General features: G+C 43.9%; 2 protein-coding genes and 1 long non-coding RNA gene across 8 annotated transcripts in view; 1 reads left to right on the forward strand and 2 right to left on the reverse strand.

The window, feature by feature from the left end:
* Positions 1-898: 898 nt before the first annotated feature.
* On the reverse strand, positions 899-11074 carry INTS14 (integrator complex subunit 14). 6 transcript variants are annotated; one of them, XM_081171188.1, is made up of 13 exons: positions 10923-11074; positions 10110-10227; positions 8947-9211; positions 8675-8782; positions 7904-8059; positions 7535-7653; positions 6046-6188; positions 5461-5553; positions 4899-5040; positions 3595-3728; positions 3113-3231; positions 2226-2291; positions 899-1263 (listed from the first exon to the last, which is right to left on the reverse strand). In XM_081171188.1, the coding sequence occupies exons 3-13, from the start codon at positions 9166-9168 to the stop codon at positions 1012-1014; spliced, it is 1554 nt and encodes a 517-aa protein (XP_081027314.1). In that variant the 5' UTR covers positions 9169-9211; positions 10110-10227; positions 10923-11074; the 3' UTR covers positions 899-1011. The 6 variants fall into 6 exon arrangements, with proteins under 6 accessions (XP_081027314.1, XP_081027309.1, XP_081027310.1 ...); XM_081171183.1 differs by having other exon boundaries at positions 4899-5043; XM_081171184.1 differs by having other exon boundaries at positions 4899-5043; positions 10948-11062.
* A 2849-nt stretch (positions 11075-13923) lies between these two features.
* Positions 13924-27900, reverse strand: part of DENND4A (DENN domain containing 4A) — a 66345-nt gene continuing 52368 nt past the window's right edge. The window contains exons 24-31 of the mRNA XM_081171353.1: positions 26944-27119; positions 26707-26853; positions 25830-26034; positions 24486-24740; positions 23533-23650; positions 22384-22546; positions 19734-19798; positions 13924-18534 (exon numbers count right to left, since the gene is read on the reverse strand). Coding sequence (XP_081027479.1) covers positions 18398-18534; positions 19734-19798; positions 22384-22546; positions 23533-23650; positions 24486-24740; positions 25830-26034; positions 26707-26853; positions 26944-27119 — 1266 coding nt within the window. The 3' untranslated portion in view covers positions 13924-18397. The remainder of the gene's footprint in view (positions 18535-19733; positions 19799-22383; positions 22547-23532; positions 23651-24485; positions 24741-25829; positions 26035-26706; positions 26854-26943; positions 27120-27900) is intronic.
* On the forward strand, positions 19807-27817 carry LOC308573935. The gene is made up of 2 exons (XR_014002258.1): positions 19807-21159; positions 27509-27817. It is a non-coding gene; the product is annotated as an uncharacterized lncRNA (long non-coding RNA).

Below are 27900 nucleotides of genomic sequence, written 5' to 3' on the forward strand. Positions count from 1 at the left end.
TGATACTGGAATAATTTACAACACGGGTCTCTGGCTCAGCACCCCCTTCCCCTCATGCCCCACCCATGGCCAGAGAGTGGGGAAAGGTCTGCTTGAGTGCTTCTGCTCCTTCCCACTATTGAAATGTTTTCCCTTACAGCTTTACACCTGCATAATGTATCTCTTGAACCCCCTGATCTACAAGGGGGTTCACACTTCTCTTTGTGGTCATCGCTTCCAGTCAGTTCAACAGCATATGACATTACTCATATCCCCTCCAACCTGCCAGTTAATAGAAGCAGAATTCTGAGCTCTGGCTGTTGCAATTCACCATCGATACCAAAGTTCAGTCGTTGTGAAAATGTGAAATTAATGACCAGAGTGGGGAATTAAAAAAGTGCTACCATTTGAGAACCAGACTCTTAAACGTACATCAAAAGTGCATGCCAGTCACACTGTTTAAATAGCAGCAGGGGTTGTTGTTTTTTACTTTTTCTTTACACAGCCCAGCTTCCAGAAAAAATAGTTGTCCTAACTTTCTCTCCAGAGCAGAGGTGGGGGACTTGATCTAGCCAGTTCCAGACCATCTTCTATAAGCTGTTTTGATGGGGGGCAGGGCTGCCCAGCAGTCAATCACCTGATGTAAAATGACACCAGCTGATTCACTATTCAAGCCATGGGAGCTATGTCAAATCTTAGTGCTGTAGAACCAAAGTGCAGGGAAAGATTTATCTCCGCAACTGACAGTGGTTTACTTAAATAGCCCTATGGTGTAGAAATCCCCACTGTTGATGTCTTTTTACATTCCTTGTTCAGGAAACCTTTGAAATGGTATGACGGATTTCAGGAGTACTGTGTTGGTTTTAGGGATTTCTAAATTCTCCCTTCCTCAGGGCCTGTGATAGGAAGGAAATAAGGATGAAAATGTAACAAATTTAATAATAAAGTTCAGTCTGCCCTTACAGAGCAAGCTTGGAATACAACAGTTAAGAAAACAATCAATGATGGGCAAAGTTTCGCTTTAGAGGGTCATCACAGGCGCTCCGTCCCACTGCTGGAGAAGTCTGTCTGCAGAGGTGTGATGTTGTGGTCATAGGTGGCATATTCCGAGGTCCCACTGCCTGCCATTTTGAGCTGCTGAGCAGCGTGGGTAAGCTGGAAGGCGGCATCTGGGTGGGCTGTGTCTGGCAGGAGGGTGCATTCCCTTTCGAGTATATCTGCTACGCCTTTCAACAGGTCCCAAAACCCAAGGGCTAAGGCTGCCTTTCGTAAGCGATTCAGCTCCTAGAAAGGAGTTGGAGAGAGAAAAAGAGCAATCCTAGTGTCAGTTGAGACTGACAGGGTGTAACACAGGAGGCCAACAGTAGGTGGAGCCTGAGTCAATTCTAGTTTTATCCCAGACTTCCTCCCCAACTTTCTACAAGTGCAACACTGAGGCAATGGAGGAGGAAGCTGACAGCCAGTGCGATCTTTTACTGTTCCCCATTCTCCCTAGTGGACCAGCCTCCACTGGAGAGAGAACACTTTCTAATCAAGCACTTGTGCAGTACTGGGAGGTCTTGAAATTATAATGTCATCTGAATGGGGGGAAATAAAAAGTCTAGTGCAACACTAAAGGAGAATGAGTTAATCATTCCCTCTAAACGGGTGCTTCTAAAATCAAAGATAAGGGATGTGTGTGGCTCTCCAGATGTTGCTGGGTGTGCGTGTGTGTGTTGAACAGCTGGAGAGCCACAGATTCCTTATCCCTGTTTTAAATGCATTAAGGCCAGAGGCTTCTACACTGTCTCACTAGGTAGTACTAGCATACACGCTGCTGTTGTCTGCCAAGGATCCGTGAATGTTGCAAAGGATTCTGGAGTGCACCTCTGGAGGTGTACAGTTCATTTAAGCAGAGCACTGGCTATTTCCTTGTATGTAAACGAAGAGTGCGCTTCAGAACACACACAACTGCACGTTACACAGGAAGGGGGTGTACATTGTCCTCTTTCAGGGAAGTTAGCCTCCAGCTACTGATTCCTCCAATGAGAAAGCTCTGAACCAACCAAGTACAAACCAGGGCTCTCCAGCCCTGAGCTGGAGAACAGCTGCTCTAAGCCAACTATGCCACCTCTCACTGCTGCTAAGACACAACTAGCTCGCTCTGTTCTACCAGGGAAGAAAAAGCACTGGGTGAGTTGCAATTTATTCGCCTGTGCAAGAGAGTCCCTGGAGACCAGGGTGCCACAGGAGCCTACCGCTCTCACCTTGTAGAAGGTCTGTGTTTTTTCAGGGAGCTTCCTTGCATTCCTAAGTATCTTCTGCACATCTGTCTGCGGGGAAAGGAAAAGGAAAATATGCCTGGCTTGCTGGAGCTTGAAACTTCATCTCCCACCCCCTTACAGGTACAAAAAAGGACAACTTCACCACCACACACCCTCAAACCCCCTTCCCACAGAGTAGCATTCTTAATGGGGAATACGCTTTACTGCTCAGAAACCTTGGAACTGTACCAGAAGTTGACAGCAGGCTGACATGAATGCTGTGAGCACCAAGGTAATCTTCCCACACCCAGAAGCAGCCACCCGCTTTTTGCACCAACAGAAACCTCCAGACAGTCTTCATTCTTTTATTATGGCTGGAGAACTGAGGCAGAGAGATTAGTACATCTTGCCCGAGTCTGCTGAGGAGGAGTAGACCAGGAGCTGAACTCTAGTCTAATTCCACGAGGCTTCACTTACTGCATTTACGGCCCTACCTCTCCACATCCCCCCAGGAGCTGAAGGGGGTATATGTGGTTCTGTCCCTCCCCATTTCATCCTCACAACCAGCCTGCAAGGTAGGTTATGCTGAGGAACCCTGGTCTCCCAGGTTCTGGTTCAGCACTCATAACTCCTAATCCCCGTAGCCGTTGTCCAGCAGCAGGTTGGTGTAAAAGGTTGTTCCATGTGCCCTGGGGCTGCACATTGAAGGTGGGGGGGGGGCAGGAAAGTGGCCTTTCAAGAAAGCGGGCCCAATCTTCTGGGCTTTCCTCCCCACTGTGGAGCGTCTATCAAACTGAAAGCCTCTTGAGAATCCCCTCCCACACACAGACCTGGGAGCACAAGAGAAAGTGGATGCCTGCTGTGGGCTTTGAATTCAGCCCTCTGCTCACCTGGAGGCCATTTTGTTTAATCCACACTGTTACATTCTGTGCATAGCTGCGTTTATTCTTGGGTTGCAACGGAAAGGGACTCTTGTTGTCGTCTTCGCCATATGGGTTCTCTTTAGCATCTGAAAGGAAAACGAATCGCTGAAGAACGAGACCACTTCCAAGCAAGCAAAGCAACTGAACGTATGGACTGGATGCTCGAAAAGGGGACTCTAAAAAATTGTCAAGAGATACGCAGGACACAAGAGCCCTTGATCCAAGGTGGAAGTTCCTGTGTGCACAGAACCTCACCATTTGCACACCAATGGTTGGGGCAGTTCTGTGAGCAAAAAGAGGGAACTACATCTGGAGCCTTCACTGAAATGAACGGGGAATCTGTGGTGTAGAACTCATGGACCCAACAGGGGAGGAAATGGGCTTGGGAAGACTAGTGTCTCAAACGCCGAGGGGATTGCTAGAACCATTCAGACAGGCATGACCCCTACCTGAGATGGGGCCAAGTTGGGCCATCTTCCCCAGCCAAGGAAGAGGCTCCGGACCCGGCTCAAAGAGAGACATCATGAGGTTGGACTTCTTCTTGCTGTCAGCCTGAGAATACAGCATCCCATACCATTCAGGGCTGAAAAGAAAAGCAGAACATCCACAAGCAGTTCTACCATTCTTGCTCCAAAGAAAACACCCTGGCCAATCTGGGGCTGGGCATTCCCTTTCCCTGCAGCTTCTCACTACTACAAGAACAGACAGAAGTCACAAATGATCTGTCATATGAATAGCCTACTGGATCAGGCCAATGGCCCATCCAGTCCTGTTCTCACAGTGGCCACCCAGATGCTCCAACGGGAAGCTTGCAAGCAGGACCCAAGTACAAGAGCTTTCTCCCCTCCTGTGGTTTCCAGCAACTGGTATTCAGAAGCATTACTGCCTTCAACTGTGGAGGCAGAGCATAACCGTAATGGCTAGTAGCCATTGACAGCCTTCTCCTCCATGAATTGGTCCAGTCCTCTTTTAAAACGATCCAGGTTGGTGGCCATCACTGCCTCCCAGGGGAGCAATTTCCATAGCTTAACTATGCACTGAATGAAGTGCTTTATTTTATCTGTCCTGAATCGTCCAGCATTCAGCTTCACTGGATGTCCATGCATTCTGGTGTTATGAGAGAGGGGAGAAAACCATTTCTCTATCCACTTTCTCCATGCCAGGCATTATTTCACAAACTTCTATCTGCCCTCTTCTTCTATTAATTTTCAGGAAATGTTTAGGGACACTTTGTTCCAAGACCGGGCCTCTGCTGTGGAAGTTTGCAAATGTGGCCCTTGTGACTCTTCCCCAGGCCCCATGCTGGCCCTGCTCTGTGACCCCCCTCCTTGAGGGCTTTTGCCTGCCTAAAGGGATATGTGGGCGAGTGTAGAAACCTCTTGGGTTTTCTGTGGCTGGCATGTTACCTACTGTGTATAATGGCAAGAACTGCCTGTTTTGCTCCATCCTCTGTTTGCCTTGGACCCCACCCACCTGGAAGCCCCTGGAAGATTACTTGGAGTGAATGTGGCCCCCAGGCAGAACAAAGGCTTTCCCACCCCTGTTTCAGAAGCTTCTGGAACCCCTGCCTTGTTGTGGCGGACGTAAGTCGCCCATCAAAGGACATCTGGTAGATAAATCCAGTCTCCCTTTTCCAATACTGAAATGAACTGAACATCAATCACTGGCCCCAAATACATACAATTCTAGCCAATAACATCTCTGTTCTCCAGAACCACGAGCCCCCTCCCCCCATCCCCCGGACCCTTCGTACCCTAACTGCACAATAGCCACCATGCCTTCGACTTTCAGGCTCCCATGAAGCAACACACAGAAGTTCGGGATCTTGCCCGCTATCTGATTAGCCGAATTCTCGTCTTCAACCTCATCAGCAATCCCAGGACCCACCTCATCTCCTTCTAGGGAAAAGGGAAAATAAGACACTATCAGAACCTGCCTCCTCTCACTGGGGTGGTGGTGGTTGTTATTGCTGCTACTACTACTACTGCTGCTGCTGCTGCTTAGGTATCATTTTTTATTATGCTTATATCCCACTTTTTTCCTCCAAGGAACTCAAGTTTGTGTTCTCCCCCTCCACATTTCATCCCTTTATCAATCCTGCAAGATAGGCTAGGTTGAGACATCATGACTGGCTCCCAAAGTCATTCAGGGAGCATCATGGTCAAGTGGGGATTTGAATCCTTGTCTCCCAGGTCCTAGCCCAGGACTTTAACCAACACACCACACCACACACTGCCCAGATCAGTGCTCAACAGACTAAAAATACAGAGTTGTCACTTCTGGGTGTGGGGAGGGGAAAGAGCAGAAGGGCTCACCTTTGTTGAGTGCAATAGGCAACACCAAATGCCTAGATAGGACGGGGGGGCTGGAGATATCCGCTATGTCAATAAACCCAACTATTTCCAAATCTAAAAGGGGGAAAAACAGAGAGAAGGTGATCAGATTTCAAAAAAACACGCCAGCTGGGGATTTCTTCCACACACCCACATAATGTCTAAACAGGAACACACCATCTCACACATGCCCCTGGCCCTCTCAAAAGTAGACCAGGACCATTCCAAAGTGGAATCCAACCAGACCACAGTGGTTTATCCTCAGTTTCAAATCCCAGAATTGGGGCCTGCCACTGAGAATACCGTCTCCTGGGCCACCCTCCCTCAAGCTTCTGAGAGTGGTGGAACAACCAAGAAGTCCCCCTCTGACGATCACAACCCCTGAGAGTGTCTATAGGGAAGGAGGCAGTCTTCCACATCCTTGTCGCCTGAGTCATTTAGAGCTTTCAATAGTAAGTGTCAGAAGTGGGACAGATGGCTACATTCCACAGCCCAAGTCAGAGGAAGAAACTGCCGAGAAGGAGGAGCTAAATCAAAGTTGTTGCCAGAAAAGAAGCAGCTACTTACCCGTATTAATTGTTTTAGGGATTGGATCGATTTCCTCATCTATAATGAAAGGCTCCGGCCTCGGAAAGGCTTGCACGTCCGAAGACAAATGGCCGCATTTCAGAACAGCATGGAAGGGGGTATAAGCTACGTCTATTAGCTTTCTAGAACAAGAGAGCTTATCATTAAAACAAAAAGTTAAATCCAAACAAGGAGTTTGTTTAGATGATGTTTAATGGGTGGGAAGACTGGTGACAAGACATCTTCTGCTTGACCATTCATTTCTAGTTGCAAAGAATTATGTGATCTTTCAAGCAACAGGATTTTTTTCATCAGAAAGAAGAGCTAAGAAAGCGGCCATAACATCAGTGATAATTAAGGCCCTTTGTAGATGATGCTGGGAGAGCAGTTAAAAGATAGGTCAGTGGTAAAAGGTCACAGGTTCAATCCAAGGCACTTCTAGGTAGGCAGGGAAAGACTCTAGCCACCACAGCTAATAGAGATTATGGGAGCTGTGGTCCAACATCTGGAAGACCAAAGGCTGGAAAAGGCTGGTGTAAACAATACTGACCTAGATAGGCAAACGTGTAAAGATAAGGCAGTTTCTTATGATCCTAGGAGTTCTCTATGACATAGCTACACAGTTAAACTGGTCTTAAACTAGCTTAAGCTGCCATAGACTCCATTAAGGAAGCAGGCACTGTAGTTTCTAAGAGTGCCAATGACAACAAATCTCCTGCAGTACATGGAAAACCACAATTCCAAGAGTTTTATCTGTCAAATTTGGAGAGCTCTGCTTTGGAAGCAAGGGGAATGGAGGATTCATAGAGAAGTCAATTTGTGTAGCAATGCTCATATGATTAAATTACTATCCTGCCAACAGAATTGTGTGCAACTCATGATCTTTTCATCACAAAATTTATGTCTTATCTTATCTGTTCATTTACTTTATCTATCTTGTGCTTTGGAGCAAACATGGAAGCTGGAGCACCAGCCGGCCAAAGTTAAGCATTTTAAAGTCCAATTCATCGAAGTATTAACATTAGTGAGACTTTATACTTAACTGTGGCTGGACTGTGACCATTCCTGATTTTCTCCTCAAAAAACCTTGCAACTCAATGTTTATAGCACTAAATTTAGACGGCCATCTGTCACGGATGCGTTAGTTGAGATTCCTGAATTTCAAGGGGGCGCACTAAATGACCCTCAGGGTCCCGTCGAACATTACAATTCTATGATAATTACCATCAAATATTAGTAATTACTCAAGGGGGGGGGGGAGACTGTGGAGGAAACTAACCTTGCAGACAAACAAGAAGGGACAATAGTCACAACTGAAAGGCAGAGGACACATTAGCACCAGAAGACTGAATTATATTGGTGGAAAAGTTACCCAATAACTTATCTGTGCTAGGTAGGAAGAGAAGGAAACAAACCCACACCATGTCATGCAAGACTCTGTGTTGAAGGATAGCATTTACACAGCAATGCTGATCACAGGTGTACTCACCCAAACATGGACTGCACATTCTTCAAGCAAAGGGGTCCATCAATAGTAAAAATCTGACCCTCTCCGTTGTTTAAGTCTATGAGCCGTTCAAGACAATCTAAAGAATCTGAGCTCTGGAGCTTTAACAAAAGAAAGCACAACTTCACACACAGTGTCCCAGTTGCATGTAATGCCAAACTATAGCTTTGTGCAAGCAGGCAGCTTCCTGGAGAGGCAATTTCCCTATTCTGCTTCTTTGGTCTTGCTGCTGCTGCACTGCTGTGAGCTAAGCCATAATTTATCTCATCATAAAATCCAAACTCAGGCTTGTGGTTTGTCTTCTGTAGACAAACCAAGAGCAAACCTTGTTTAAAGCCAAAGGGGACTCACCTCGTCCAGATTGGCCATGCACATGACGTATAGCTTTGATGGGAAAGGAAAAGGCAGAGGGAACCGGTTGCTTTCAGTTCGTTGGCCAAGAGTAGCCAAAGAGTGTCGGAGAGAGCCCCTTCCAATGCCCAAGCTGCCATCAGTAACAAGGACAACCTAGCAAGGAGGGAACAAGAGAAGCAGTGACCCAACAAACATGTTGATCTCCAAAAACTATCCCATGCTGCAAGCACTTGTCAGTCGATTTTAGAAGTACCAGTTTGAGATTTCACATCCTCAGTTTTCCACCTGCAATATGGGGATTATAACAGCTTAACTCAGACTTGTTGGAAAGGCCAGCCTACAAAATCATTATTTCTTTCCCAAGTCCTTGGGGTGTTTTCTTCCCATGTGAGGTTTGAATGTGCCTTCAGGCCTCTCTTTGCTAGTAGTACATCATGTGAACCTCTATAGGAAGGCCCCCATGCATTAGAATTATACAGGATGTGACAGTGTTTAATAAGGGCCGACAAACTAGAAGCTCTTAGGCCAAAAGGAAACCTCAGAGATACAACCCGCTCCTTCAACTAATACTCCTGTGGCAAAAGAGGCAAACAGAAAGTACTGAGTGTCAAGGATAACTTTCTGACAGGATACTCCTTGCTCACAAAAAAGGGCATGCTTAGTACATCTTACCAGGATGTGAAATTTTTTCCTGCAGATGCATGTAGTCTGCTCAATCCTGAACCCTAATTTATAGCAGTCATCATCTGGAATAGTCTAAAATCTTACCTGGCAGGGAATGGCAGCCCCCCATTCCTGTTGCACAATATTGCAAACCCCAAGCAGAGCAGACTCCAAGCATGTTTTGTCATAATCGTCCATATTACTCAGGGCTTCCTGTCAACACAAGTTACATACTAGTTGGTTTGGGTTAGAAAAATACTCTATATGCAACTTGCTGCTCAATTATACAGGACTGAGTTGGAGTTTTGAGAATGACAATCAGTCCTAATTCATATTTACAATGCAACGAAAACATTCTCTGCCTTTATATTTTGTACCTGGAGTGTATTGTAGTCTCTTGTGAAGGGAACCATCAGTTCCCAGAGGGATGAAAACACAACCAAAGCAGTGAATTCCAGTTTGTAGTTGGTTGCCATGTGTTCAAACAGCATGGTCAGACCATGAGCTGCAAGATGTTTCCGCTGATATTCTTCAGAGCCCTCAATTGAGACTGGTCGGGTCATTGAGAGGGACACATCCATCACCACCACAGTCGGCATGGTGTCCCCTTCTTTGTTCTATCAAATGTGCAAGAGGAAATTGCTGTGGAGGAAGAAATTGAAATAAATGCCCATCAGTTTTAACTTTTTTCAAATTAAATATATAATAACACCTCCTGCAAATAAGGAGGTTTTCCTTGTGGATTGTTGGAATAATTTTATTGAAATATTATGACTTTTTGGCTTCTAGCCTTTTTGTAAGTTGTTTAAACTTTTAGTAGGAGACTAATGCACCAAGTAAATGATAATAAAATAATCTTAGAAACAACTAATTCCACTTTCATTACCTAGGGCAGGGCCAAAAACTGGTATATAAATAAACAGGTGGTGTTGCAAGGAGAGAAATGGAACCAGTGAGTGAGCTCCCCAGAAAACATCTGCTAAGTGGCAGCTATTAATGTGATAATAATAAATAAAATAAATATTAAAACAAAACAAAAAAGGAACCTAGGGAAGAATTACAAATATGCATGCTGGCACTGTGTGGTTGAGGGATGGTCAACACAAGCACAGCAAGCCAATTAAGGATAATAAAGGAAATATGAGAAGGGGAAAATTGGTGAAGGAAGAGCAGTACATTACCTATAAGGGAGTGGATAGCATAAAAGAGGCCAAAAAATGCATAGAAAAGGAGAGAGGCAGCACCTATTTGGAGTGCAAGGGATGGTAAGAAGAATCTGAGGGAAGAGGGCAAATTGGTGGAAACAGTGGCGCATTACCTAATAATAAGTTGGTGACATTCTGAATCTAAGATGAGGGTCAAGAGTGAATTCCAAAGGGGTAGCCATGCTGCAGCAAAGCCAACAAGGGGTTTTGTAGCCCCTTAAAGCACCATGTTAGTGTGGGCAAAAAGAAGGAGGAACGATACCGGTATATGCAGAAAATACGTCCTGAGAAGCTTGCAACCTCTCTCCCATTTGTCAAAACCCTCACAAACTCACCTTTTCTCTGTGGCTTCTGGCTGCATCCCAACTGTGCGATGGAGTCTGAAGCAAACCTAGGTGCGTTTGCTCACATTTAGCCCCTTAGCTGCCTTTGTCTCTTCCTCGGCTGTGGCTGCTTTAACAACAAAAGAAGAGAACAATGTTAAGAAATTCCCTGTTCTATCAGACCAGTGGCCCTTTTAGCCCAGCATCCCGTTCTCACAGTGGCCAACTAGGTACCCCAAAAGGACACCCCACCCCTAACCAGTACCTGAGTGCAAAAGCAGCACTATTTCCCCACATGCAATTCCCCGAAACAGGCATGCTGCCGTAGAAAACAGAAAGCTGCCTTATACACAGAGCCACACTATGAAGGTCCATCCAGTTCTGCATTGCTTACACTGACTGGCAGCAGCCTACCGGGGGGTTCGGGCCAGCAGTCGTTCCCCAACCCCCACAACCGCACCAGGGGGTGTAAAGGACCGAGCCTGGGACCCCCCAGAACTCAAGGCAGGTGCTCCACCACTGAGCCAAACACGTGTATGTCCCTCCCCAACAGTGGAGGGAACGTATAGCCATGGTGGCTGGTAGTTGCTTTTTAGGCCGTGAGCAGCTCGGGTAAGGGGCTTGCCTGGCTCTGACGAAGGAAGCCGCACACAAACAACAGCAGCCATCATCACGCCCATTATGTGGTCAAGAGAGAAAGTATGTGGGGGCACGTAGGAAGTAGGAAAGAAAAGGGGGCTGGAAAAGGAACTGGGGGGTCCGTCTAATTAGAGAAGGGGGAGCTCCCAGCCCCACTATATTGGGATGTGTGAGTGTAAATCGTACTTTCCATCCGGGATGGGGACCTCACCCGCGCACCGCCGCCATGTTGGTCCACCGCGTAATTCCTTCCCTGCTGCTGCTCTAACCGCAGCCTTTGGGGCCGGCTTTAGAAAGCGGCCCTTACAAAGCACTTACTGGGCACGCGCGGCTCGGTTGGCCTCGCGCACGCTCAGTTGCGGCAAGTGAAGCTCGAGAGCGGAGGAGGGCATGTTAGCAACCGCGAGAGCAGGAGCTGTTTCCCTGCACGGCTTTTGGTTTTGAATACAGGGATCGGGTTTCCTTGCATCTCCAGAATGCAGAGAAGGGTGGTTTTGGGGGCGGGAGGGGGAGTAAGCTTGCAGATCTATGCTACAAATTTTTAAAAAATCAACCTTAATTTTTTAATTTTTAAAAAATAACTTTCTTTTTAAAAAAAGAATGTGCATGTTCCAAATACACTGGATTATTTATTTACTTAATTTGTTTAGAGCATTTGTATCCCACTCTTCAGCCAAAATGTTTCCCAGAGTGTCTTACGTATAATAAATTTTAAAAGTCTGTGTTAATGACGAGAGTCTGGCAATGGGGAACTAGTTTTGTAAATATTATTTTCATTTTATCATGTATATAAAAGAGAGAGGTCAATTATAACAAAAGGTGAAAATTAAAAGGTGAAAAAGCAAAACTATAAAATAGGTACAAAGTCCAAGTTAAGATGATCAGCGTTATCAGATTATTAAATTTGGTTCCAGATTTGACAAGGGTAAGAGCTGTCTTAAAAATAATGGTTCTGTTGTATATGTCATGAAAGAAAAAGAAATCATAGAAAAAGAATTTTATTTTTTTTAATAAATATTTTTTATTACATTTTTCAGGTACAGAAAACAGAAAAGAAGAAAGAAAAAGAGAAATCCAACATTCCAAGCCATTTTTCCATAACCAACCGGACTTCCCCACATCTCCCTCACCCTAGAAAAAGAATTTAGAGGTTCTAGCCCTTGTTGAAATCTCAAATTATGTGCTGGCCATGCTTGTCTTTTGTGGAGGGCATCTCAAGAGTCATTGATTCATTTATTATATGCTTCTCACCCAGTCCACTCTTCATGTGTACTGATGGGGGGGCACCATAAAACTCGGATATTTGCTATCCCAATTTCAGAAGAAAAAGAACGGATACTAAAAGTAGATTTATTTAGAAATTTAAGTCCTTCATTTCTTTTCATTGCTTTTACCGGTGATCTCGAGAAACCTCACTGACTTCGTACATCCCTAGAAAGTTTTTTTTAAAATGGAAAATTAGTGGGATGCCCATCATCTAACAGCATCACCTAGGTACCTCCACCAGCTTATGCCTGGCGACTTCATCCACAAAGTGCAGCTGGCCAACATCCACATCACATCCATGTACATATGCATGCCACTTGCCTTGACCACATTTGAAACCTCCTATTCACACATACATCCATGAGAAATGCCAGCAAACACTGGTACAAGAATTTTGGAGTTTGGGAGCTTTTGAAGGCATTTTCGGCACAATTTAAGCCCCGTTGCCGGTTTCCCAGGATATTTGCCTGATTTCCAAAAATCAGGACGTATGGCAGCCAATAGTAACAGTAATAGTAATATACGCCGCCCATCTGACTGGGTTGCCCCAGTAATCTTTCACTCTCCATTCAGAGGGGTTACTTGCAGGTACAGTGGTACCTCAGGTTACATATGCTTCAGGTTACATACGCTTCAGGTTACAGACTCCGCTAATCCAGAAATAGTGCTTCAGGTTAAGAACTTTGCTTCAGGATGAGAACAGAAATTGTGCTCCGGTGGCGCGGCGGCAGCAGGAGGCCCCATTAGCTAAAGTGGTGCTTCAGGTTAAGAACAGTTTCAGGTTAAGTACGGACCTCCGGAACGAATTAAGTACTTAACTTGAGGTACCACTGTACTTCTGAATCCTTTGCTGTTGTCTGAGGCTTTGGTGGCCTCAGTGCAGTGCTAGTTCCCTGAGCATAAGCCTGCTCTTAAGTGGGGAAAACAAACCTAATTTTTAAATAAATGGAGCAGGCAGAGTAGTGACTTCAGAAAAATGTAAGTTTTATGTGGTGCTTGGCAAGAGAATACAGGGTGTTAAAGGCAGGCCCTTTTTCAACTAGGAAATGTTGGGGTGTGCAGGTTGCCCTTCTGATATTTGCTACTGAATATTTTAAGAGGGGACGCGGGTGGCGCTGTGGGTAAAACCTCAGCGCCTAGGACTTGCCGATCACATGGTCGGCGGTTCGAATCCCCGCGGCGGGGTGAGCTCCCGTCGTTCGGTCCCAGCTCCTGCCCACCTAGCAGTTCGAAAGCACCCTTAAGTGCAAGTAGATAAATAGGTACCGCTTTATAGCGGGAAGGTAAACGGCGTTTCCGTGTGCTGCTCTCGTGCCGGTTCGCCAGAGCAGCTTCGTCACGCTGGCCATGTAACCCGGAAGTGTCTGCGGACAGCGCTGGCTCCCGGCCTCTAGAGTGAGATGAGTGCACAACCCTAGAGTCTGTCAAGACTGGCCTGTACAGGCAGGGGTACCTTTACCTTTTTTTAAGATACCGAGTATCATCAGATTATGTTGCTGGTACTAGAGCTTTTAAAAATACTTGCGGTACATGAAGCTGCCTTAGTGACATGCAATTCACAAAGGAGTCCCACACAAGTTTCAGTGTAATAAAGGACATTTTCAGGCTGCAAATATGAGTTTCTATATTTATAAAAAAATCCACTGATATTAAGAGACTTGTGGAACTTTAAATACTAACAAATTTCTGACAAGGCATTTGTGGTCTATACTAAGTTTATGCTATAGTAAGCTTGTGCTTATTCTAAGTTTCTTAGGCTTTCAGGTGTCACGAGACTCTGATTTTCGCTGCAAGACACTGAACCTCCCTCTGGAAACTGCTATTAGGGTTACTGAAGTCTTATGAATCCTGGAAATGATGGAGAAACATTGCAACTACTTGTCCTCAATATAAACGTAAGACAAAAGAATGAGCACAAAGATCATGTTCACTTTTCTTTATTGAGCCATTGTAAAATTTTAAATAGAATCATTTTTCTAGGACATTTCATGGGGAAAACACAGCTTTTTCCATTGTGAACATGGAAATTTACACCTTAAAATTGACCTACAAATTCAAAACAAAAATAAACACTTAAAACTGATATTCTTTGTTGGTAAATAAAATGTAAACATTACATATGTACAAATCTACAACCATTCATTTGTAAAAGTGCTCTTTAGCAAATTAATCCACCAGCTGTACCTCCTGCTTTATAATGCCATATATACACACATTTACATGTAATGAATATCCATTTTCTGTCTTTGGGATAAAGCATTTCCTATTGAAATACTAAAGTCATCTACTTGATAAATCCATATCTGTACAAAGAGCAAACCTAACATTACAAGGATTATGAACACAGTAAAAAGGAAGAAAATAAGCACTTAAAAGCCTCAAATATGTTTCAGATACCATGAACCATAAGGATAAAAGGCTTTGTTATATTACCAGTAGGAAACACAGAACTGTTCCTAAGTATTAGGACAACTCACTATAAACAGAAGGAAAAAGATTTCAAAACTGCCTTTCAATAACAAAGATTAAAAATGTAAACTCAATCCATGTTTGTTTTTAAGTGAATGTATGGGCCACCTCAGACATATCAGATTTAATTTTGTGTCTGTGGTAAGAATGGGGATCAGTCATTCAAAAGGGGGGCGTTGAAACATATTTTGGGTGTGCACAAGTTATTGAGTATGTTTGAAGTAATTCCTTGAATTCTGGCCAAACATGTTAATAGGACAATATCCCTCTCTATCCTCCTCTCTTACCAAGCTAACACACCAGCCTAGAGGGCTTGATTTTAGTATATACACACTTATGCTGTTAGGAAGTGCTGCAACTGGAAAATTATCGCTGTCACGTTAATTGAAACCTTGATGTTAAGACAGCAGTAGACACACCCACACATACACACACCCTTGTGAGACCATATTCCCCCAAACACGTTATACATACCATATAAGAGTGAATTTGATTTGTCACTTTCTTGGTATCCCTAGAAACACCAGACAGAGCTCAGGAAGAAGCTCTCCATCATAGCTCTAAAGTGCTATAAAATAGTGGCTTTTACACTGCTAACAGAAGCAAGAAGTTGCAGTTCAAAGGCTGACCAGCACTCTACTTTCTTCTACACAATACAAATACCAAATGACTTATTTACATTTGTGGCAACCACAGTGCACATCTTTTCCTTACACAACATAACTGTGTGAATACAACATAGCACAGATACTGTACACAGAAATTAACACCCACCCACGTTACTAGGTACTTAGCAATGTGGCTTCCAAAGTTCTATACCCACTATATCAGGAGGCATAGCTTTGTCACAAAATTCATGGAGATGACATTCTCTTAAAGTTACCTGTGTTTGTCTGTAATTGCAAGGTGAGTACTGGATGTGTGGAAATGCACGAGGAAATTCTCCTATGCAAGCGCGCAGAATTGAATGGAAGCTATGCAAGAGGATGCAGGGGGGACTTATGCAAGAGAAATTCCTAGTTCATTGTGTCCTTAGAAACTACACTTTCAACACACCCAAAGAGGCTTCAGCCTTAAATGTTTTTTGAGCAGCAGGCCCACGTGCTGTCTGAATCCAGGAGCAGATTCAAAAACAGTTTGAGACATGGCAAAAGGGACCTGCTGTTCAAAGACAAAGAAAAATTCAAAATGCCTGAAGTAGCTCTTTGGATTCAGGTCTAAGACCAAGTTGCTAAGGCATAGGTTAATAATCCCCATGCAAAATGACTATTAGCATACTAAGAACATAAGAAGAGCCTGCTGGATCAGGCCGATGGCCCATCTAGTCCAGCATCCTGTTCTCACAGTGGCCAACCAGATGCCTATGAGAAATCTACAAGCAGGACCTGAGCCCAAGAGCACTGTCCCATCCTGTGGTTTCCTGCAACTGGTATTCAGAAGCACACTGCCTCCAACCAAACCTATTAGCTGGAGAAAAACTGGGAGGAGGTGACAGAATAGGCAGCACATCTTCCTGTAAACAAGGAACTCTACATGTATGTGCAAATTAGAGAAGACACTATAATGTTCTCCAGTTCTCAAAATTTTAAAGTATCTGGGTTTGAAACACAAGCAGTGTGAAGCCATGGAACAAAAAATAAGAAGTTGCTATGATGTTTGCATATTAGCAAACAAGCAATGATATCTAATATATCTGATACACATCTTATCTCAAAGTAGATTACATTCTCTTCCCCAACCCACATGATCCTATTGCACCCAAATTTTCTGTTTGGACAAGCTTGTCCTAAATTCCATTTTGGAACATTTTGGTCCACAGATTATACAGTTCTTTCCTTCAGTTTGTATATAAGCATTTTCACCAAGCGACTTGCCATACACTTTGGCTGGGATCCAAAGCACCATTCCCCCATTCCCACGTGCCCAGAGGTGCTTTGGGTTTGTCCTTCTTAGGCAGCAGCCCATGGAAGCGGAAACACATGACACACCACTTTGGAAAATGCAGGGACTTTTGAAAGCAGATTGTGAAATGAGTGTAGCCAGGATTTTTGGCTTTTTTGGTGGGGGGAGAAGCTCAGTTAGCTGTGTATTTTTATTGACTGGGGGGGCAACTGCCCCCTGTCCCCCCTAGCTATGCCCATGGATTTTGATATGGTATAGGGCAGAAGTAGGGAACATCATAGCCCTGGGCCCTTGGAATTCCACCTGGGCCCACTCCCTCACCGACTCGGCTCTGTGCCCTCTCAGGTGCTTTTGTATGGCTGAAATGTGTCCTTGAATTGTGATAATTCCGAGTTGCTTCAAGATAGCGGATTCCGTTTGCGGGAGCAAGGGCCTTTCTGATGAAGAGCAGCCACCTGTCTATGTCCCAGATGCCAAATGGGTGTCAGGTGACCAGGGCTTCTGCCTTTGAATCCTGAAGCAACCAACAGACTAAAACCCCTGGAAAGCCGCCACTGTGGAACAAGAGCTTGCCCGCCTTGAATAACAACACTAGCTCAGATTGGAAGCTGCCAAGAGGATCTCTAAAGTCTGTTTTTGGAAACACTCTTCTAGCAACGGCAAACCTTATGGCATTGTGAAGATCTCAAACATATATATCCAACCCTCCCAAGAAAATTTTTTATGGCTCAGTACAATGGGATTAGCTTCCATTATGAATTTAGGCCCTAGTATTACTATCATTTGCCCTGTACAATGTGTTCAAGCCCAGAAAACATGAATTGTGACAATTCCTCCTGCTTGCCTAGATGGAGAGGTGGGCAGGGTGTGGGGCTATGTGTTTCAAAACTGCATCTTCAGATATTAAATAAATGCAAGCAGTGAATTGCCAGGGGAAGAAAAGAAAAGAATTGTGACAATTCCTCCTGCTTGCCTGGATGGAGAGGTGGGCAGGGTGTGGGGCTATGTGTTTCAAAACCTCGGAGTTTTGGATAGCTCGAATGTAGCCTATTGTACAACGGTATGAGTCACATCCCTTGTCCAATTTTTACTCTGTCCTGGCCCAACACCTGGGAGGTTTTCCATGAGGAAATGTGACTCTCAGACTGAAAAGGGTTCCCAACCTCTGGTGCAAAGCTTGTTATTTTGATGAGGAAAGGTCCACAACTCTACAGGGTAAATCTTGGCCCATTGGAATGCCTAAAGTAGCTCTTTAAATGGCAGGCTTTGCAATGGATTATCTGTATAGCGGTGGCTCCCCAACAGCCAACCATGTCGGATTCTTAAAAGTGACAAATGCAGGTAACTTATGAAAGCTTCATACAAGTTTGAAATACTTGTCAGCTAAAGTCTGCAATCTTTTAAGTGTGCACTTATGGGGAGGGACAGGAAATACAACAACCTGCACTGCAACTGAGAACAGCATCGATATTTCCACACTACTTTTAAAAAAATGAAAGAGAGAAGGGCTTTATCTGCAAAAAAGACCAGTTGCTATAAACAGCAATATTCTGAGGGAGGACAAAAGTATTGCTTCTGCAACAGGATCACTTGATTCACTATAGTAATTTAAAAAGTTAAAAAAATATGAACTTGCTATAAATAATTTAAAATCTGTTATTATACAACTCTGGTATGAGCTCTGTGACATTTTTAACTTTCTATGTAAACAGTTCTGAAAAGCTTATTTCATTCATGCAAACTTTCAGTACATGATTTTGGTCCATCTCTGCTTAAGCTTTCTGCAATGGACCATTCCGTTTTCTCCCCTACATGTTTTGCAGACACTGTCCACAGCGAAGAGAGCCTACTCTGGCCCATGGCTCATAAGTCATTCCAGCAACATTTCCCCCCTTGGAAATCCTAATTTTAAAACAAAGCTGAAGATGCTTTTTTAAATGGAGAAGGCTGAGAGTCTTTCTGAAGTCTTTTCTGTTTCTTCATACAAACCCTGCTGCAATTTATTAGGTGCAATATTTCTTTTTTTAAAGGTACGGCTCCCCAAAAATCTTTCGACATTCCATCACTCCTGTACTTGGAGGCCTATCACAGTTGTGGGTGCTCTTCACCTGATTTACTGTAAGGCGGTCGTAAGCCATTTTGTATTCTCTGTCAAAAGCATCTGTAACGACAGGAGGGGGGAGGTTATACCAGAACAATGGAGCAGGTGCCAGAAATGCTTTAGCTTTGGGCTAGCTATGAACTAGGAGTGTTTTCTGCACAGCTCCGATTCATTTCTTGGGGCAGGGGGATTTCCCAGTGGACTCTGCTCAGATAGGGGATTCTGAAAAAGGCACTCTGTCCACGGCTGACTTTAGGCACCAACTCAGGAAGCAAACCTGATAAAAATGATTTACTCTTTTTATAACCTTCTTGTCGGATGACCCATTCCTGTATTTCTGTTTCTTTAAGGTTTGATTTTATATGTTAGGTGGTTGTACACCACACAGATATATTTTATATGCTTCTGTGATGTATAAATTATTACTATTGTTAATATTAGTGTCTGGTTCTTTTCTGTAATACTGTGTGTGTGTGTTTTCAAGAGACTGATTCCATTTTAGACAACAGTTTTGAATTCATGTTTCACAAAAGAGCCCGCCTGAAGCGCTTCATCATACAATTCCTTTTAAAAAATGTGTTATATCCAGATTAGCAAGACGAACCAATAACCTCAATTGGGGGCTGATGGATGGCCCCCAAATGGCTTGTGCTTCCAACTTAGTGGTGTTCCAACTTAGTGGCAGCAACAAATAAATAGTAGCTGCTTGCAAATTGGGCTGGTTTGCACAATGCTAAACCATGGGTGCATGCATTAGAATTAAGCCAGAGCAAAACCTTCAGCTCAGAATAAAAATTTCTGCAGCATTTACTCTGAGTTTTCATTAATCCTGAGTTATGAATGAATATGAATAAGAGATTATTGTTTTAAAACAAACCCTGGTTAGTTAAAAAAAAGCTCTCTTCATATTCCATGGTTTGAAAATGGCTTGGTCACGTTTTAGTGACCATCAATAGTCTGAGTCAGAGGAATAAACCCATTCTTATTCCCTTTATAAAATCGTCCCCACTCTTGTTTGCCTGAAGGTGATCTTCACCGCACACAGGCAAATAGCTATTTACGAGTCTGGCTTTACAGAAAAGAAGCAACTAGGTTTAAATTATTATACTTCATCTAAACAGGATTGTGAAAGATGCTTTAAAACAAAAAGTATCCTTTTAAGTCTTCAAGTAACAGTTTACAATGACTACTTTTATGCGCACTTAGCACAACACAACACAACACAACACAACACAACACAACACAACTTGATGGCTTACCTATATCAATGTTATCCCTTCCAAGCGCAACAAGAGAGAGAAATAGTATTTCTCTATAAAGGCTCCTAAAAAAGATACATTGGAAAGTGTTATTTTAAAAACCACAATCTTATATGAACCTACTATACTTCATTTAATCCGGACATTCTTCTCCACTCTAAAAGTAGTGATTTTTGCATTGTTATTATTATTTGTAACTGGGTCATGATGATAGCCCTGCCAGGTCTAGAAAACACACCATGAGGTGAAGGGGAGTTCTCACTGTTAAAAGAGATTGGAAGGCTGGATTGCACCTGTGGCGTTTGCCTCCTAGGATGGGTCAAGGAAAGGGTTAAAATGGGTGTGATGTGATTGGCCAGTGAGAATGCAAGGGGGGAGTAAAAGATAGAGTGGGAGGTTTTGAAAAGTCAGTTGAGGTTTGTCAGTTGGGAGTTGAGGTTTGTCAGTTGGGAGTTGAGGCTTGGGTGTTGGAGAAGGAAGAGGGTGGAATAGGCAGTGGGTTGGTCGAGTTATTGTGAGAGAGTGAGAGGAATTGTTAGGGAGGTAAATAGATAGTTGGGAATAATTCAGTTTGAAGTTGTTAGGAACTAAGATTTAAGAAACTGACAAGAGAAAAATAAACCGAAACCATACACTTATTCTTGCACTTAAAAAAAAACTTGATTATTTGTTTATGTTAACAACTGTCTGGACTCCATGTGTCCCCGTGAGAAGCGGGGTGGTGGCAGCGAAGAAAGCAACCGCAGTGGTGGCACAGGGTCAATAGACCGTGAAACGTCCAGGGGCCCTGTGTGATCGCCACAGAACCCTACTCTCCTTGACAACCTGGGCATAGAGGTTAGGTCCAGATGAAAGCTCTACTCCAAAACATCTGGGGTGGGGGAGGCACCAAGCGGGAGAAGGCTGTTCTACTTTGTACTAATTACCGTATTTTTTGCCCTATAGGACGCACCGGCCCATAGGACACACCTAGATTTTTTTGGGGGGGGGGAATAAAGGACCCCAGCCCCCAGAACGGGAGCCAGAGCGATGGAGAAGCTGCGTGCAGCTTCGGCATCGCTCTGGGAGCTTGCCGGGCTGGGGGGATAGCTTCCTGAAGCCTGGAGAGCGAGAGGGGTCGGTGCGCACCGACCCCTCTCGCTCTCCAGGCTTCAGCGAAAGCCTGCATTCGCCCCATAGGACGCACACACATTTCCCCTTCATTTTTGGAGGGGAAAAAGTGCGTCCTATAGGGCGAAAAATACAGTACCCTTTTTCTTATTTATACCACATAGTGGGACTGCAATTGACACAAGGTTTACATTCCCAGGGACTGCGTGCAAAGGCAGAATCACGCAAAGGCAGAACAAACCCTGGAACTGTCCCTGCCATCCAAGATTTTGAGAATGGGGCTGCCTGAGATCTCATGGGAGTCTCCCACAGCTTGGTAAGCAGGGTGGAGGGTTTAAAAACTCTTTCTGTTAAGGATTTTTGTGGCATGGAAATAATTCTTAGGCCCTCTGCCTTAACAGGCTCTGGGAGGCTCTTGAGAAGACTCCCAGAGCCTGATAAACAAGCTTGCTCCTCTATCTATCCATCTATCTACAGGGTGAGTCTTTTAAAAAAGGCCCCATGGAACATGTGTACTCTGTATCCACGGAGCCTGTTTTATAGGACTCACCCTGTATCTATGTTTGGTGATCTGCAGAAGCTGCAATCACGTTAAGTACATGCTTTTGCAGTGCCCTTGAGAAAGAGATTTTCCCCCCAAAATTGCCTGGGCTCTACATAAACACTGTTTTGTAATGCCTGACATTGCTTCTCTTTGTTCTGTTTTTGCCTCTGGGGGTTGATCAGGGCGCCACTTTGCTATGTTTCCACATTTTTTTTTTGTGAGCCATGGCGGTTTTGCATTGTGACCCACTTAGGAGAGCACAGTGCAGTAGGCACGATCAAAATGCAAAGCTGGTCCAGCTTGCTTCCTATTCCAGCTACCTACATCCAAAGAAAGTGGAGCAGAAGCTCTGAAACACCTTGTCTCTTTGAAGCAGCCAGGATGTGAGGGGGAGAGTCCCTACCTGAATAATTTTCATGGCCCTTCCCCCATAACAAATGGGAAGAATGAACCACTCTGGCTGCCACCCTCCACTGAGTGAGAAAGCCTTGATGTTTAATAGTGCATTTGTGATCCTCACTGCTGCTTTGCCAAATAGGATACACACAAGCACACAGCACTGTGGCTGCTTGGACTGAGGGCATAGGTTCAAGGAGTCCGGTGAATTGGTCTGGCATCACCTGGAGCTGCAGCATTGTTGAATCTTATCAGATGTGGGCATGATTTGGGTGGGAGACCACGGGAAAGCCCACAGGACTGGATATGCATTTAAAACATTTTCTTTTTTGGGGGGGCAGTGATTACGTTCCAGTGAACACTGTGAAATAATAACTGCCACCACCTCTACAAGAAAGAGTGCAGAGTGTTTCTTCTAAAGAAGCATTCAGGTATCAAACACATAGCACAAAATGATGTTACAGCCCATAAGGCATCCTATCAAGAGGCATCCTTTTTCAAGATGCAGAACATCAAAGCATTGATACTCTCAAGGGGATGAATGACTTCCTCCTCTTACAACATGATACTATAGGCTTCTTTTTAACTGTGCTCATTTACCTTTGCCTTTTCATCTGTGGCCATTTGTTCAGTCTCTCTAGAATCTGGCTCATTGGCCCATAGACATCATTCATCTTAATACTCTTCACCATGCTTCTTAAGAGCTCCTGGTTAAATGAGCTGTCATCGTTCTGCAGTAAGCGAACCATTGGGTAATTTTGTGCTGGGGAGAAGGAATAAAAAGAAATATTTAAGAAGGAAATGAAAAACAGCAGTGACGGGGTAGGGGGAATAACAGCTGAAAGGTAAAAACAAGGATACCTTTTAAGTTGGCTCTGCAAAAAAAACACTTGTCATATAAAGACAGAATCAGGATAAAGGGAGTACAAAAATAAAGCACAAAAAAGCAAGCCATAAAAGGGAAGTTCTGCCCAATAGCATATAAGAGTTGCAACCAAATGGGTATTAAAAGCCAATTCAAAAACAAGCATTGAGACCAATGCAAGGTTTTACTCAGGTGACCCTGCAAGTAGTGGTGGCTGGTGTCCATTGAGACAGGTGGGGAGGAAGGCAGAGAAGCAGGAGACGCAGAACCAATGACAGGTGGAGCCAAGAGATGCTAGTTTAGCCTGCATCTTCTTCCCTGCAGAGTTCCACAATGACAGCACTGAGACTAAGGTGGAGGAGGAAGCTGGCAGCCACAGCCACCTCCTAGGCTGGATATAAGGCAGATAGATGGGAAGGCTAGCTGGGTCTGGCAGAGGGTGATGGGGCAGTGTCTCCATTTGTCTTAATGGACCAGCCACCTCTGCCTACGAGGCAAATCACCAACACAACTCCAATGGTTCATCTTAAAAAAAAAAGGATAGGAATTTAACAATTGAATGGAAAAAAGGCTGGAAAATAAATTTGTGCTAAGGCAGTACACTGTAAGCCAAAAAGTTACTGTATAAAATATACACACATACACACTAAAAAGGGGAATAATTTTTTTAAAAAAACAAACAAAATAAAAAAGCAATCTGAACAGTACAGAATGTAACACTCACTCTCAAACACAAGTGTTTGGTTTTGACCTGCAAGACAAACAGATTAGCACAATCAAAATCCCCATTGCTTATCAGCTCAAGTTACTGGTGGTCGTAGTGAAGAATTTGTTCTAAAAACAGCACACAACAGCTTCCAGGCTGCATGCCGGTCATCACTTACTCTGTGCATTCCACAGAATATAGAGAGGCTGCCCTGGATCCTTATGCAATTTCATGTTGTCCCACAGCATCTGAATTAGAACATACTTGCTGTCCTCTAAGATGCAATTCCTGGGAATCTGAGCAATAACAACACAAAAGACAAGACTGAACATAATAGTAGGAAATTACAGAACAGCATCAAACTTCCTTGATGCCACACACACAGTGGGAAAGGATAACAATTCTGACTTTCGGCTATCGCATTGTAAGCTTCTTCTCTGCTAGGGCCCCACTGAAGAGTTATGAATACCCTGGCCAGAGATGAAAGTGGGTGTGGCAAAAGGCAAAAAAGTAAACAGGATTGAGACCCTAGCCTGTGAAGGAAGGTGTAATGTGGTTTTTCGCTCTTTGTTCCCTGCAGTGGTATGGATTTGGATTGGGCCCCTGTTCCTGTGCCATTGTCACAAATTGAACTTTTCCCCCCAGTGCAAGGAGCAGACTCTTCGATCCAGATTTGAAACACAGTGGAGGAGGGGTAAAACGAAAAACAAAAAACTATGCACAGTCCCCTGGCACCTATTTACATCTCTGCCAGTCCCCTGCACTGGCTACTGGCATCTCAGCTAGTCTGGTCCAGAGACTAGACATGCACTTATTTTCCATTCTTGAAGCATTTTCAAGGGTGAGCAGAATACTGCTCAGGCTTCAATTTCAGAGATCTAGCCAGCATGCTTTCGTTATGAGGATATCAACAGGCTCTCTAGAATCAGAAGCAATCCCAGAACTCGTTCAATACAGGTCTAAAACAGATTGGTAGTTCTCTCTCTCCCCGCCCCAAAACACATGCATGCACAGTCCCAAAATCCCTGGGGTGGGAAGCTGTAGGAGCAGAGAAAAGCTGCAGTCGGAAGGCACAAGGTTTATAATAATTTGTCAAGCCCTTAAAACAAATGTACAGCCATTTTTTCATACCTTTGAATTCTTATTGCAATGCTCAGAGGACAGTATTAATCCTGGTAAGTTACTGGGTAAGTCCAGGCGTCGAAAATACCACACTAGATTCCAGAACACAATGGGATGGTGGTCCACAAAGTCTGGCACTGTTATCACATGATCCCCTTCGTTTTCTAATAAACTTTCAAGCTCCTTCCATACAACAAGAGGACTCAGGTATGGGACAGTTATGGGCTCTGGACTCTGCAAACGCCACTCCAACCCCAAAGGATCCTATTGGATATATAAAGAAATAAAAATAAACTTTTTTGTATTTATTATTACATTTCATCTTTTCTCCGAGGAGCTCAAAGTGACATACATGTTCCTCTCCAACCCCACCCTACCCATTTTACCCTCACAGCAATCCTGTGAGGTAGGTTAGGCTGAGAGACTGTGACTGGCCCAGGGTCACCCAATGAGCTTCATGGTTATGTGGGGATTTGAACCCTGGTCTCCCAGGTTCTAGGCTAACACTCTAACCACTACCCCACATTGGGTCTCATTTTAGCTAAGCTCTATTTTAGAGATTCTTCTTCAGGAGCTACTAAAGTCAGTAAGAAGAGGCAGCCTTCTCAGTCGCAACACTCTTGAGAACCTTTCCTAGCGCTTAGACTGATCTCCTTTAGGTGCTAGGAGAAGACTTTTTCATTTTCCTAGCCTTTTATTCTCCGATGGGCTTTAATTTGGGGAAGGGCCATGGCTCAGTGTTAAGAGCAACTGCTTTACGTGCAGAAAGTTCCCAGGTTAAATCCCTAGCATCTTCTGGTAGGGCTGGGCAAAGATCCCAATCTGAAACTCTGGAGAGCTAATGCTGGTCAGTGCAGACAATACTGAGCTAGATGGATCAATGTCCTGACTTAGTAAAAGGAAGCTTCCTTTGCTCCAAATGCCCTTTTAAGTCCAGTATCATGTTCTCCCAGTGGTCAACCAAAAGTCCCAAAGGGAAGCCCACAAACAGGACCCCAGTGCAACAATGCTCTTTCCACTTGTGATTCTCAGCAACTGGTATTCAGAGACATACTGCCTCCAATAGTGGAGGGAGAACATGGTGGCTAGTAGCCATTGGATAGCCTTATCCTCCACGAATTCGTCTAAGCCATTCAAATTGGTGACTATCACTGCCTCTTGTGGGACCAAGCTTCATCGTTTAACTCTGTGTGACACTTCTGGGATTATACCATTGGTCAATTATCCCCCCTTTGGTAATTATTAAGCAGGACAACTAGCACCAACATGGTAAAAGCAATTGTGCTTTGCAGAATCTTTGATTGCTCTGAATATTCCAGTTAGGGAGGCAAGAAAGAAGGCCTAAGTACTCACAGCTGTCCCCTGCAATGTGGTAGGCAAGCTCCCAGTGGGAACAATGTGACTGTGCTTGTGATGCTCTGTTTCCTCCACCTCCAGGGGACTGAAGGTACTCATGCTTCGAGACAAGGCATGGCTGGTGTGCTCAGTCCCAGCAGTATTTTGCCTTCTTGGAGGGATCTGAATGCTTCTGGCACAGGTGCTATCAGGCTCTTTGGATCTGTTACCAACAAAATAATATTTGTATTTGTATTTTTTAATTTTACCTAAAACCACATATTTAAAAAATCAACATCCCCCCCAACTCTACAATAAAAAGAAAAGGTAAGGTCAAACACTGTCCTGTTATTTGCTGTTCTAACACACTGCACATAGAATTCATCCTTCAATAAACTTGCTTGCCTGCTGTCTGATAAATGTGCCATACTGCTAACCGGTTCTTAGGTGGGCAGAAAATAGACTTCAGTCTAGCCACTAAGCCAGAACACACAGTTTTTCTTATTCATGTATATGAGCCATTTCATGACAACCTCCTCCCCATTTCCCCTGCATCTTCTAAAATTTGTCTAACTGATGGGCATAGATTATTACCGTGCCACTGTTGATTATTAATAAAAATTAGCATAATGATTCATGCTGATTTTACTGTGGCTTTCTAATGGGTATTTTGGGTAGACTGTTGCTTTTCTGATGTTGCTTTATGGTTTTGATTTTTATAGCTGAATCAGGCCAAGGACCATCGAAGTCAGCATCCTCTTACCCACTTTGAGGAGTCAGGATGGAGTGGGCAACCATGACTTGCCTGTGGGCATTTATTAAAGTATTATTAAATGCCCACAGGCATGTCAAGTTGTTTTTTTTCTTTGACTGAGTCAAAATGTGGTGATTTTACCTATTTGAATGCAAGTCATCCTGAGCAGGTATTAGAGATGCTGAAAATCCTGATGTGGGATCAGAAATGCAGGACTTTGCTGCATGGTTGAAAAACGATGATGGAAGCTGCATGTTCTCTGAAGATGGACTGGATTTCAGGAAATATCTATAAAAAGTACCCAAAAAAATGTTGCAATTAGACAACACACATTTGGAAATACTGCAAGCAAGAATCCAATGGCAAATAATCAGTTACCTTCCAGGACCCCGTAGATCTCTGATTTCGATGTTCAGGGAAGGCAAGAATTGGTTTCCGCAGAAAGGGCATGTGGTGTTAAGGTTGGAATCATCTGCTGTCCAGCCTGCCATGATTTCTTCATCATGTACAAGACAGTCACAGGTATGGCATCGTGAACAGCTTGAGATGAGGACCTGTGGAAAGTACTTCATTAAAGCCCTCAGTGCGGCTTTTGCCCCCAGTAGCAAGAGAAATCCCAAGTCATACCAAACTGCAATAGAAACCCAACTGAATTCATAAAACCTAGAGCTGGGCTGAAAGCGCCTCTCGGCTCTGCATCCTATTCTTTGGCTGAAAACTTCAGGGGAGCTGGAGATTCCCATTTCAAGTTGACCACCAAAGGAAATCTTAAAATATAGTTGGAAATGTTTGTAAATGTCAAACTTGTTTTGGTATTTTAGATTCATTCATTGAAGTTGAAAGTAAATAATGTATCATGTATGCAGATGTACACAGGGTTTGAATATGTTGCATTCTGATAGGTTACAGTTAAACATCGAGTAAAATTTTCACTGTTTTTCAGGTTCTGGAGATGAAAACAGTCCAATTCCAGACGTGTTTTTTTGGAAAGCAAATCTGAATTCAGTGTGGCTGACTTCTAAGTTAAGCATGCACAGAATTGCAGTCTTATAGCTGAACTGGCAGGCTGGCTAACAAAAATGCTTGCTTGTGGACTTGTTTGCAAGGCAACTTCAACCATTTCTTTGTCATCTGCTCTTACATTTACATGCTGAAACTAAAAGGGGCTGAGCAAATAAGTAAATGTGCTCTCAACTCCCAGCCTTCCTGAGCAAAAACTGCCCTCATACCAATTAAACCAATTAAAACGTCAGTTGTCTAATCTACTAATTAAGCTAATTAAAGATTGCAGGCCTAAAAAACAACAACCACCAGTTCAGTTTCAACACATGAATC

Source organism: Podarcis bocagei, assembly GCF_964188305.1.
Source record: "Podarcis bocagei genome assembly, chromosome: 14".
Lineage (NCBI taxonomy): Eukaryota > Metazoa > Chordata > Lepidosauria > Squamata > Lacertidae > Podarcis > Podarcis bocagei.